The 12,810-nt window shown below is 51.0% G+C and overlaps 1 protein-coding gene across 17 annotated transcripts in view; it reads left to right on the top strand.

Moving 5' to 3' along the window:
• SCRIB (scribble planar cell polarity protein) overlaps nucleotides 1-12,810 on the top strand; it is a 232,708-nt gene that overhangs the window by 131,514 nt on the left and 88,384 nt on the right. For 10 of the 17 annotated variants that reach the window (XM_074943616.1, XM_074943620.1, XM_074943614.1 and 7 more), the window contains exons 28-29: nucleotides 2,264-2,320; nucleotides 3,537-3,620. In XM_074943616.1, the coding sequence (XP_074799717.1) occupies nucleotides 2,264-2,320; nucleotides 3,537-3,620 (141 nt within the window). Of the gene's footprint in view, nucleotides 1-2,263; nucleotides 2,321-3,536; nucleotides 3,621-10,117; nucleotides 10,529-12,810 lie in introns of all 17 variants that reach the window. The other 7 variants (XM_074943613.1, XM_074943609.1, XM_074943619.1 and 4 more) reach the window with 2 other exon arrangements.

Here is a 12,810-nt window from a genome sequence, read left to right as displayed (position 1 = left end):
GGGTCTGGGTGTGGAGGGGATAGAGCTTGGTAGGGGGACCTGGGTATGGGGAGCTCAGTGTGTGGGGGGGGTCCAGATGCTGGGGAAGTGGGGCTCAATGGGGTAGGGATCCGGGTGCAGGTGGTTGGTTGGGATGGTCCAGGTGCAGGGGGAGTGGGGCTCATCAGGGGGGTTCTGAGTGCGGGGGGATGTGGTGAGGCTTGGTGGGAGGGTCTGGGTGCTAGGGGGCTTAGATGCACGTGGGTTGGGCAGATGGGGGAGCAGCTCCCTGTACAGCGATCCCTGCCCCTGCAGCTGAGTAGCAATGGGTGCAGGAAGCACAGGGCGGGGCAGGGGGGAGGATTTACACAGCTTCCCATAGCCAATGGAGAAATCTAGGGGTGGGTCTCACCCGGCCCCAGATACCGTGCAGGGGAAGAGGAAGTTCTGTCCTCCCCAGCCCTGCCGGAACTAGTAGCTGAGCCTGGCACAAGGTAGGAGCCACCCGCCGGGTCTTCCCCAATCCCACTCCATGCCCCGTAGTGATTTAGCTCTCTGATGGCTGTCCTGAGCACCCAGAACTGCTGGGGAGGGTCACATGACCATTCTTGTGGCTTCTCTTTGCTTCACCATCAGAAAGTCATTTTTCTGCAGGGAAGCAAAGAAATCTGTGAGGGACATAAATTCTGCGCATGTACAGTGGCGCAGAATTCCCAAGAGTAATTAAATGTTGTCCTAATGAAACTGATATGCCCTCCTTATGAGCCTCTTGCTCAAGCCTCTCTTGTGGGCGTCTACCAAACAAAACAGTCTTTCTGATAGCAATTACATTTGCTCGGAGGGTGAGCAAGCTCAGGGTTTTGATGGCTATTCCACTTTATACTGTATTTCACAAGGACAAAGACCATGACATGAGGCTTATCCCAGCTTTCATGCATTGGTGGTCTCAGATTTCCACCAGCTCGATGTCTTTCCCCACATCCCATTCTCATCCAATGGAAACTTATCTCCATGTCCTAGACGTACAGGAGAGAACTTTGTGTTTCCCTGAAAAGACCAAGTCCTTTAGAAAATCTAACAGGATATTCATAGTGCATGGGGAGCAATGCCAGGAGAAATCCATTACCAAACAGACACTTTCATACTTCATAAGGAGATGTATGAAACATTGTCTCATCTTAGCTTGGAAACCAGTTCTTCCTGGTTTAAAGACCTGCTCCATGAGAACCACTGCAGCATCCTTGGTCTGCCTTAGACGGGTTCCCTCGGTGGAGGGGTGCAAAGCAGCAGTATCTGCGTTCACTAGGCACCAGGCACTGCTCTTGGAACTTACCATCCTGCTCCAACTCTCTGTTTGGGAGATAGGGGCTGGAGTGCTTATGTGCCTTACAATGCTCGCTCATTGACTGCAACTGGGAAAGCACAGAGGCCCTAGAAGAGGAAAGAGAGGTTACTTACCAGTAGTTGTTGTTCTTAAAGAGTTGCCTTTGTGCATTTATACTGCCTGTCCACCTTTCCCTCTCCCTTGAGTTCTATAGAACTTCAGGGGTCTGCTGTTGGGGAGAAGGGCCAGAGGTGGTTGGGGGTGCACTCCTGTGCAGAGAGCAGGGCGATGAGGTCACCCTCATGGGAGATCTCTTGTGCTTCTCCCAATGGACATGGATTTCCATGGCAGTTCCACAGCTCGAAGCCCGGGGCGCCAAGTCCCACCGGTATGAATGGACAGAGGTGACTCTGAAAGAACAACACTTACTGGTAAGTAACCTCTCTTTTTCATATGCAGGCCCAGTGTTGGGGGAGGGATCCCTTTGAGCTGAGTCACTGCCACCCAGGTGAGACTCAGTCATGGTCTTCTCGTGTGGAGTGACAGAGAACTGAGCAACTCAGTTCAAGCCTGTCCTTGTTCTGTCATAGTTTCTGCCTTTCCTTGCCCCTGGAGGGATGGTGGCACTAAGGGGCTAGTGCCTTGTAATGTCTCCCTTCCCCTGATGATTGCCCAGCTTGTGCCATGTGGGGTCTTTTCTCCCTCCCTCCCGATAACTGTCCAGCTTGTGCTGTGTGGGATCTCTGCTCCCCTCACCTGATAACTGTCCAGCTTGTGCTGTGTGGGGTCTCTGCTCCCCTTTGTTCCCCTGGTAACTGTCCAACTTGTGCTGTGTGGGGTCGCTACCTCTTTCTCCTCCCGTTGATGGAGGGACTGTCCAGTGTGGTGCTGACCCCTTTCCCTCTCTCTTTGCTTGTACTGCTTGGATGCTGTTCTGACTCTGTCCTGTTCTTATGGAAGGAGAGGATGCGTAGGGAGCGGGAGGCAGCCACGCAACTCCTTGAGGAGGAGGCAGAGGTGAGGAGCTTGGTGGGAGGATTGTAGGGGTGCAGAAGAGAGCCACAAAGATTATTCAAGGGGTGTAGAAAATGCCTTACTGTGAAAGAGGGAAGGTGCGGGGGGGAATGTCTTTTATTGGACCAACTTGCGTTGGTGAGAGAGAAACAAGCTTTTGAGCTTCCACAGAGGAGCTTTCAGAGTAGCAGCCGTGTTAGTCTGTATCCGCAAAAAGAAAAGGAGGACTTGTGGCACCGCAGAGACTAACAAATTTATTTGAGCATGAGCTTTAGTGAGCTACAGCTCACTTCATCGGATGCATTCAGTCTCTCTCACCAACAGAAATTGGTCTAATGAAAGTTATTACCTCACCCACCTTGTCTCTCTAATATCCTAGGACCAACAAGGCTACAACATCACTGCAAGAGACTTAAATAGCTCTATCTGGTTAGCTTATCTAAAGGAAGATTGAGAGGTGATTTGATTACAATGAATAAGAACCTTCATAAGAAGAAAATACTGGATATTAAAAAGCTCTAAAATCTGGTGGAGAAAGGCATAACAATTACCAATGGCCGCTTGCTGAAGTCAGATTAAGTCAAATTACAAACAAGGCAAAATTTTCAACTATGAGCGAGACTAACTATTGGAACAAACAACTAAATGGAGTAATGGATTCTCCGTGTCCTGATGTCTTCAAATCAAGACTAGATGCCTTTCTGGAAGATGATTTAGTCAAAAAAATTGCCTCAATACAGGCATAACTAGGTGAAATTTTATGGCCTGTTTCATTCTGGAGATCAGATTCGATGATCTAATTATCCTTTCTGGCCTTAAAATGTATCAGTCTGTGAGAAGCCCTGCACCAGGGACTGGGACATTCAGGGATGAATGGGAAATCCTCAAGTCAGGCACAGGCGAGGCAGGGAAAATGATGGGGATTTGGAATACGGGCAGGGGCACTTCCTGGGTGACAGTGGGTTGGCGTGTGCTGTGTGTTGCTTTTTTTCCAAGCTGATGCCTAAAGTGTTTCCTAGGTGACAGTGGTTGGGTCACTGGCTGGTCTTTTTCCCAGGCAATGAGAGTTTCTCATGAGTTTTCCCTGGAGATGAGGCCTTGCTTGTTGATAGGTTCATTGGCCCGCAGAGGAGCTGCCCCTCTTTCTCTGGCCTGATCCCTCCTTCTTCCCTTATCCCATTCCTGGCCTGACCGGTCCGTGTTTTTTATTCCTTTCCAGAGCATCAGCAATGAGCCTTTGCGACTGGACTATCGGACCCTGGCAGCTTTGCCCAGCAACAACTTACCAAGAGTCACCCGTGCTGTAAGTGATGGGGTCCTCGCTGAGACTGTGGATGGGCTCATGCAGGAGGCTGACCAAGGATGGAGACAGCCAATAAAAGAGGTCCCTGGGGGAAGAAAAGGAGAGTGTGTCCTGATGAGGACCTGGCCTATGCCCTCTGAGAAGCAGTAGTACCACAGGCAGAGCTCGGTGTAGGCTCCTGGGTGGGGTGGGGAGCAGCTAGTAGCAAACAAGATGCACAGCACTACCCACCAACATGGGACAGGAGAGGAGAATCCCAGATCCAACTGGAAAGGCAGGAGGCCAAATGAAAGGACATGGCACACCACGTCTAGGACACAAACTTGACACTGCAGTTTATGGGACTTCCCATGTGTCAATCCCAGGATGGAGGGGCAGGGGTTCTTAGTTCCAGGGAAGGCTAACTGGATTTCACAGCTTGGTTAATGCTGCCTTGAAGGTAGGGAGGCCATGACCCCCTCCTGTCTCTTCCATCACCCACACTCCATGTCTCTTCCTCTCCCGTCCCAATCCCATCCCCAGCAAGCCCCACTTCACCTCTCTTCTCCTCCCATTGCCCTGAGCACTGTCTTGCCTCTCCTGTTCCCCCATCATCCAGGCCCTACCTCCCACCTCAGTCACCCCATCACTTTTAGGCCCTGCCTCCCTTGCTGTTCCCTTTCTCATAGTGCCCATTTTCCACCTCCCCCCTCATTCCTCCATTGCTTCACCTCCTGTCCTGTCCCATTCCATTTCCCAATACCATCCCGAGACACCACCTCCCCTTTCCTTCCATGCCCACCATTGCTTGGCTCCACATTCCCTGCCCTGCCATTCCCCTGGCCTTGCCTCCTTGCCTACTGGTGGTTACTCACACAGAAAAGTCCCACCAGGAAAGAATGTAATGTATTTTTAGCATCTTTTAATGTGACTTAGCAGCTGGAATCAAGGGAAGAGCCGGCCCCCTGTAAGCAGCTGTCTCTCTTCAGCCCGCCATGAGGTGCCCATGAAGGACTGCTTGGGAACTGCTGCCCTACTGGGTCCCTGCCTCAGACTGGGAGTTTCTGGAGGCTGTGGAATGCAGGGCTGCACAAGCTGCTATTTTGGAATGTGAGGGGACAGCAGCATCTATAAATGTCTCATTTCAGACAGAGTGGCAGCTGATGTCCATGTTCATCTCCCTCCAGCTGTCCTGCCTGCCCTGTGCATACCCCTGACACAGAAAGCATGGAGTTGGGGGCTGCAGGGGTGACAGGGGTGCTGGGTTTTCCCTCTGGAGGTGCAGTTAGTCCACTTGGCCTCTGGCAGGAAGGCTGAGCTCAGGATCAGGGCAGCTGGCAAGGAAGTGAATTGGTAATTTATCAGGTATTTTGCAGCCTGACAGTCAAGTTTAATGAAGGTGACTATTTCTGTTTCCTTGTTCCCACAGCAGCATTAGCTCCCAGTTCTTGCTGTATGTCTGATTCCTCCAGCTGGTCGCCTTTCTGTCTAATCAAGCCGTATCTGTCCTCTGGTCTGTCTCATTTTAGATGCAGCATGAGCCCTGGCTCAGCCTATACAGCCTCATTTACTCCTGGCTGTGTTAGTCTCATTCCCATTAATTCCAGCTGGGTCTGAGAGAGCCTTTTAGCCAGTTTGAGAAGGGTGGATTTTACTGCAGGAGCATGACTGAGAGAAAGTCAGTGCCATCTGGAGTGTCTGTGCCTGTCTAGCTGAACACATCTCTGAGGGATGAGGCCCTTCTGGAGGGGCAGTGAAGAAGGAAGGCCCAGTTCCCCTTGGAAACTCATTGTTTCTCACATGCCCGAGCAGAGGTGGAAGTGATGGAAGTCATGGTGCTGCTACAGGGCTCTGCTCTGGGTCCTGAATGGGATTTCTCTTGGGAGCACCCCAGAGAAGGGGCAAGAATTTAAGCCCAGGGTGTGTCAGTCTATTCTGCTGTGTGTAGGCCCCTCTGTGTGGGTTGATATCAGGGATTTACTGCAAGTAACATGTTTTGTATTTGTACGTTACACCTTTTAAAAGCCAGCCTTGAATGAGTCAACTCCAAATTGTGCACAGAGTTGTTTCTGGTCCACTGTTTGCTACAACTATTTGTGGTCCCTCTGTCTGAGTCATGTCTGTGTAGTACCCAGTGCAGTGGAGTTCATGGGCGATGAGCTTGGCTCTTTCATAGATTCATTGATTCTGAGATTTTTAAGACTAGAAGGGACCAGTATGATCATGTACTGAAACCTCTTGCATAACACCGAGTGACCCTCTCACCCAGGGCCGGATTAAGTGTGAAGGGGGCCAGGGCTGTTATTGTTTTGGGAACCCCTTTTTGCATATTCATTATCTTTCGTGATTAACCACTACCCATGCCCAGTGCTAAACACTCTTTTGTTAAATTGCCTTGGTTATTTTAGTTCCTGTTTTTAAGTGTGATGGACCCGTTATAGAGCTGAGTGAAAGTTAAAACAAACAAACCCATTTGGATTTTGGCACATAACTGGTCGTAATACACATTGTGATGCTATGGCTTTAATTATCTAATCACCTATACAAATTATATATATTTTGGGGAGTGTCATGGGGGTCCCAGGCTGGATGCTCTGGAACTGCTTTGAGAGAAGCCAGGCAGGACTCTGGTGCAGTGTGACTCCCCACAGGGTACCCTTGCACCATGGCAAGAAGCTTCTTTGGCTTCTGCACTTGCTAGGTCTGACCTCGGAGCGATTAGCCCCCTGTTCACCTTGTGAGCTCCCCACAGTGAGTCCCCCTGGATGGGACACCTGGGGAAGCCTTGTACACCCCCAAAGGGCCTTGCCCCCCAACTTTTCAGGCAGCAGTGACTCTCAGCCCACGTGTAACACAGAAGGTTTATTAGTTGACAGGAACACAGCGTAGAACAGAGCTTGTTACCACAGAAATCGGGAACAGCGAAGTCCATCTTGGCGGGATCCAGGGCCTGGTGCCCTGGACTTCCCCTCCAAGTATCAAAACAGGAAACTGACCAGTTTCCATCCTCTGACCCCCCGCTGTAGCCCTTCCTCTGTCCTTTGTCCCTTTCCCTGCAAAAGGTCACCTGATCTCTTTGCTCCCAGCACCTTGCAGAGGAGGATGGGTCTGCGACTGTCAGTTGCTAGGTTTCAGAGTAGCAGCCGTGATAGTCTGTATCCGCAAAAAGAACAGGGGTACTTGTGGCACCTTAGAGACTAACAAATTTATTTGAGCATAAGCTTTCGTGGGCTACAGCTCACTTCATCGGATGCATGCAGTGGAAAATACAGTAGGAAGATTATATATATATATATATACACAGAGAACATGAAACAATGGGTGTTACCATGCACACTATAACGAGACTGATCAGTTAAGGTGAGCTATTACCAGCAGGAGAAAAAAAACAAACAACCTTTAGTAGTGATAATCAAGATGGGTCATTTCCAGCAGTTGACAAGAACGTGTGAGGAACAGTGGGGGGGGAAATAAACAAGGGGAAATAGTTTTACTTTGTGTAATGACCCATCCACTCCCAGTCTCTATTCAAGCCTAATTTAATGGTGTCCAGTTTGCAAATTAATTCCAATTCAGCAGTCTCTCATTGGAGTCTGTTTTTGAAGTTTTTTTGTTGTAATATTGCGACTTTTAGGTCTGTAATCGAGTGACCAGGGAGATTGAAGTGTTCTCCGACTGGTTTTTAAATGTTATAATTCTTGACGTCTGATTTGTGTCCATTTATTCTTTCTTTATTCATTTATTTATTATTTCATTTATTTATCAGTTGCTAGGTTACTCTCTGTGCTGATGGTACTCACACCTACTCTCTAGGGGTCTCTGCAATGATCACACACTCTTATTCCACCACTCAGATACTTAAGCAATACATAGGGGAAACTGAGGCACACACCATGTTCGGAGAAAACATTAAGAACTTTCCCACTTCATCACAGGGACCCCTCAAAATCTGAGGCCCCAGGCTGTAGCCTCTAAAGCTCCAGTGTTAATCCAGGTTGGCCTCACCCAGTGACACCTGCATCAAGCCCATAACTCTGGGTTGAGGCAGAGCAGATCTTTTAGAAAGATCTTGATTTACAGACTCCAAGGAATGGCGAATCGACCATAGTCCTAGGTAAATTATTCCAATGATTAAATACCTTCATTGTTAAAAATCTGCATTTTATTTTTAGTGTAAATTTATCTGGCTTCTGCTTCCAGCCATTGGATCTTGTTCTGCCTGTTAGATTCCAGAGCCTGACTGTGCTAGCAGAAGAGGATTAGGGTTCCTGTTCTGGGCCAAAGTGGTGGACCAGGACAGACTATGACTGCATTAGCCCTGTATCTGCTCTGGGGGGCATGTATTCCCTATCTCCCTATGCTAGGACAGGAGCAAAAAGAAAAGGAGGACTTGTGGCACCTTAGAGACTAACCAATTTATTTGAGCATAAGCTTTCGTGAGCTACAGCTCACTGCATTGGATAGGAGCCCATCTCTTGGGGGACAAGACTGGGTCAATGGTACAATGTTAACAGATCCTCAGTTGCCAAAAATAGGAGCTGTGCTTGGCCAGTAAAAATAATCCAGTGAGAGGGAGACGAGGTGGAAGCTGGGAGTCTGTCCCTGGAATGCACTGCAGCAGCCCTGGAGATCAGACTGAGAGCTGGAGGGGCTCAGGAGCTAGCAGTGTGGATGAGCCAAAGTAGGGAGGTTTCTGAGGCACCCTACGGGTCAGTGCACTTCTCACTTTCCAGATTCAGCAGAGCTGCATTCGCCTTCTCTTCCCCACAATGCCTGAGAGGGACAGTGCTCTCCTTCCCCCTATGTGGGCAAGACAGACTGGTGTGGGACTAGTGGGATCTACACTCTCCCACACCCCGGGGTCTCTGCCCCGGTAGCGTTTCTGGGTTTCTCCCTGGCGTTAGAGAAACAAGCAGGGAGGAGCATGGTGTGGCAGGCTTTGGCTACACTAGGAAGGGTTTGCCTGTAGCTAGACTGGCAAACCTCCTCATAGAGATGCAGATCAGACAGACAACAGCATTCTCTTGCCCGTGTAGCTTATACCAGCTTCCCAAACGAAATAAGCTATCCCAGCAAAAGGGCTGTTTTGCTGTTATAATTTCATCTGCACAGAGTTTTTTCTGGCATCACTATGACAGTTGGGTGTATGATTTTCTCTTTATAAGTGTCACCTAGACCTCAGTGTCTGTGGAAACCTGATACGAGCCATCAGTCTCCCCTTTGCTGCCTTAGCATGGGATGGGGAAGGCTGGGGGTGGGAGGAGGAGAGCGCCAGGAATTTCTGCGTGTCTTCAGCTTCCCAGCTGCCATTATAGTCACACACCTACCCCGCCCTGGAGGGCTATTTTTGTAAGTGTCACCCTGACTCGGGCTGCAGAACGTGATTGGAGCAGAAAGGGTCTCACAGCTCTTTAGCCTGTTTCTGGATGGAGGAGGTTGGAGTGCTGGGCTCTGACTGTCTCTGCTTCTCTGGAGAGGGCTCTGGCTGCGCACCAGGAGACTGCCACTGAAAGCCTGGCCTCTGCAGTGTTAGAGGAGGAAAGGTCAGTGCTTCTTCCAGTAAAACCACTGTGGAGAGGGTGAATGGAGCCTAGGGGAAAGCTGCGGCCTTGATGGAGCAAGACTTCCTTCAACCTTTTAATGCCGCATTACAGCCGACACGATGGTGGGTCCAGAGATGTTTGTGCTGCCTTTTGATGGGGAAGAATTTGTGTGGTGACAGTGAGATGCTTTTGTGTGCACTGTAGTGAGGTGGGTGGTTAGCCTGTGTGACGATGGTGAGCTGCTTTCATGTGCATTGTAGTGAGGTGGGTGGCATTAGGCAATGTGGTGATGGTGAGCTGCTTTCGTGTGCATGATAGATAGTGAGTGCAGGGACAGTGAGCTGCTCTCCTATTGTGCTGTAGTGAGGTGGGTGGTGTTAGCCCCTACAGGGACAGTGAGCTGCTTTCGTGTGCACTGTAGTGCGGTGGAAGGCTTTAGTCTGTGCCTGTGCAGTGACAATGAGCGGGTGGATGGTGCCCTGGCTATTTCCTTCCATGTTCTTCCCAGGAGCCTTTCCTGTTTAACGCTCTGGAGCACGTGTGGAGTGTGAGCTGGAGGTGTATGTGGGTGTATGCAGGCTCAGTGTGTGTCTCTGGCTGGAAGTGTGGGCTTAGTATGTACAGAAAGTATCCAAGTGGCATGTGACATGGATGCGCTTATTGTGAGCACTCCCGTATATGCAGACAGAGCAAGAAGCTGTCCTCTTGGAGGCAGCTCATGGGATCCCATAGGTAAGGCCTTGCCAGGAGGCATGAGAGTTTTGCGCACCTCCATTGCACATGAGGCTGTTCAGCATTGTGATTCCCCTAGTGCAGAGCCAGGGAGCTGTGGAGATGGGCGTTGTGTGCGGGAGCTCTCGTGTCCCCGGTGTCTAGGAGCAGTGGTGGCAGTGACTGGCACCATGTTTGCTGCCTCCTCTCCCTTACGCTGGCTGTTCTTTCTTTCTGTTTCTGACCCTTTTGTTTCCCTCTCAGCTCGTTCAGTGTGATCGAGCCAGCCCTGGAATGGAGAGTGACTGCGCTCTGCTGCCTCTGCCAGTGGCTCTGGACAGCCAGAATTCAGACCCTGACCCAATCGCAGGCCTGAGCCGCAATGTAACTAGCCCACCCCAGGACCCAGCATCACCTGGCAAGCACACAGAAAGGGCAGCGCTGGTCCCACTACACATGCCGGAGCCTGTGGGCTGCCCCCTAACCCAGAACCACCTGCCAAAGCCTCAGGAGCCAGAGCAAGAGAGTATGGTCGACTCCCAACCAATCCTCTTCAGTGAGAACCCCTTTGTGGTGGCTAATCGAAGGGGGAAGGCAGCAGGCAAGGCCTGTCTGGGGGGCCCTCCCCTTGGCTATGGCCAGGGGGGAGTTCTGAAGACCAACCTTTACTCCAAGGCAAGCAGTCCTGCAGCATCTTGTGTGTAGCATGCAGTCACATCAACTAAAGCCCACCAGTGTCCTACTAAATCAGTGAGCATGCCCTGCCCCTGGATGCTGGTAGCACAAGGCCTGTGTGGGGGCTAATCCCACCTAACATACAGCAATGTCGTGTGCCATGTGTGTTGTGTCGCACCGGACTCCTGAGGGCCTCCCACATTGCTGTGTGTGTGAGCTTGTCATTCCCATAGCAGGGATCAGTGCTGGGGTCACTGATGTGCCCCACCACCAGACAGCTAGTACACAATGAATGAGCCCCGCCTGTGCTGGGTGGGGGGAGGGTCAATGACACTGGGGGTGGGGTGGAAGTGCCCCTGTCTGTGCTGTGGGGGTCAGTCAACAGGGGGTGGGGTGGCAGTGCCCCTGTGCCCCAGTCTGTGCTGGGGGTAAGTGACATGGGGTGGGGGTGCCCCTGTCCCCCTGTCTGTGTTGGGGCGGTCAGTGACACGGGCTGGGGGTAGCAATGACATGGGGTGGGGGTGGCAGTGCCCCCTATGCCCCAGTCTGTGCTGTGGGGGGTCAGTGACACAGGAGGTGACGGTGGCAGCTGCTACCTGTGCCTCAGTCTATGCTGGGGTGTGTGTGTCAGTGACATGGGGGGTGGGTGTGGCAGCTGCCCCCTGTGTCCCTCTCTGTGATGTGGGGTTAGTGACACGGGGGGTGGCAGTGCCCCTGTGCCCCTGTCTGTGCTGGGAGGGTCAGTGACATGGGGTGGGAGTGGCAGCACCCCCGTGCCCAGTCTGCACTGGGGGAGGGTGGTCAAGTAACAGAGGGGTTTGCATGACAGTGCCCCCAGAGTGCCATCTCTCTGGAAGTGTTACTGACCGCATGGTTGGAGGGTGGCCGTGCCCTTGTGCTCCTGTCTGTCTGTGGTTTGGTCACAGCAGGGAGTGGCAAAGAATGGAGCCTTTTGTCCTGTGTCGGTGTCACATTCACGTACTTGGCGTTGTCCAAACCCGAGTCCTTTCTGTATATCTGTACATTGAAGACAGCCCAGCTCGCTAGGACAGTATGCAGCACAGGTCCTATCTCTAGGCACGCACAGCCAGCTCCCCACAGCTCTGCTGCTGGCCTTGACAAAGTCCCCGATTTCACAACTGGGGCTGGAACATGAACTCTCAGGTTTACTCTGCTCTGTGTAGGACAAATCCTTTGTTTGAGGACCTAGGCTACAATGATGAAAAGACCATTGCAGCTGCACCGCCATGTCCCGTGTGGTTTGCCCCAAAGGGCAGAATAGGAAGAGAAACAGAGAAGAAGGCTGGCCGACTGATTTGGGGGCTAGCATAAGACTTGAGACCTGGGTTTAATTCCTGGCTTTGCCACAGAGTTTGGGCAAGTCAGTTGGCCAGGTTTGCAAAGGTATCTAGTTGTCTGGAGCCAGAGATAGGTGCCTAGTGGAGCGTACAGGAATTCCATGAGCTCAGCACTTGGGCACGGCTGTAAATCCCACTAGGCTATCTACATCTTTAGGCAGCTAATAGCTTTGTGAATCCAGCCCTCTATGCCTCAGTTCCCATCCGTGAAATGGGGATAATAATGCACCTTCCTACCACACAGAGGTTTTGGGAGGATAAATACATGAAAGACTGGAAGATGCTCAGATTTTAAAAAATTATTAAAGCGAATGTTAAAAAATTATATAATACAAGGTTAAGAAGAGAGTATCTATACATCTGGGTATAGTGCTTAGATTATCCACAAATACAAAGTTGTTTAAAAGTCAACTGCAGTGGGGGCCGTATAAGGGCATAAGATCTTGTCTACGCTTAAAACGGTGCAGCGGTTTCTCTGTAGCACTTGCGTGTAGACGCTACCAATGCTGACAGGAGGGGGTCTCCCATCAGTGTAGGTACTCCACCTCCCCAAGAGGCACCACTGCAGAATTCTCCCGCTGACCGAGCGCTGTCTACTCTGGGGTTTAGGTCAGTTTCGCTGCATCACTCAGGAGGATTTTTCACGCTCCTGAGCGCCATAGTTATATCTACCTCATTTCATAGTGCAGACCAAGCCTAAGACAGAGAGAGTGAGGAAGGTTCAAGGCTCTCCCCCTTCCCCATCTCTTTGGATCTTTTGCTTTCTTGTTGCTGGTCAGTGAGTGGGGTTGGGAACGTGTCGTCTCCCTCTTCTCCAAGCAGCAGAGACTCAGAAGGGGCCCTGGGACAGGAGGAATTGTCTGGGCTATGGCCTTTATCATTTGCTGGAGAGGAGCTGAGGCCTCTAACCAAGTTATGGGATGA

Source organism: Natator depressus, chromosome 2 (genome assembly GCF_965152275.1).
Source record: "Natator depressus isolate rNatDep1 chromosome 2, rNatDep2.hap1, whole genome shotgun sequence".
Lineage (NCBI taxonomy): Eukaryota > Metazoa > Chordata > Testudines > Cheloniidae > Natator > Natator depressus.
This window is presented reverse-complemented; position numbering and strand designations above follow the sequence as displayed.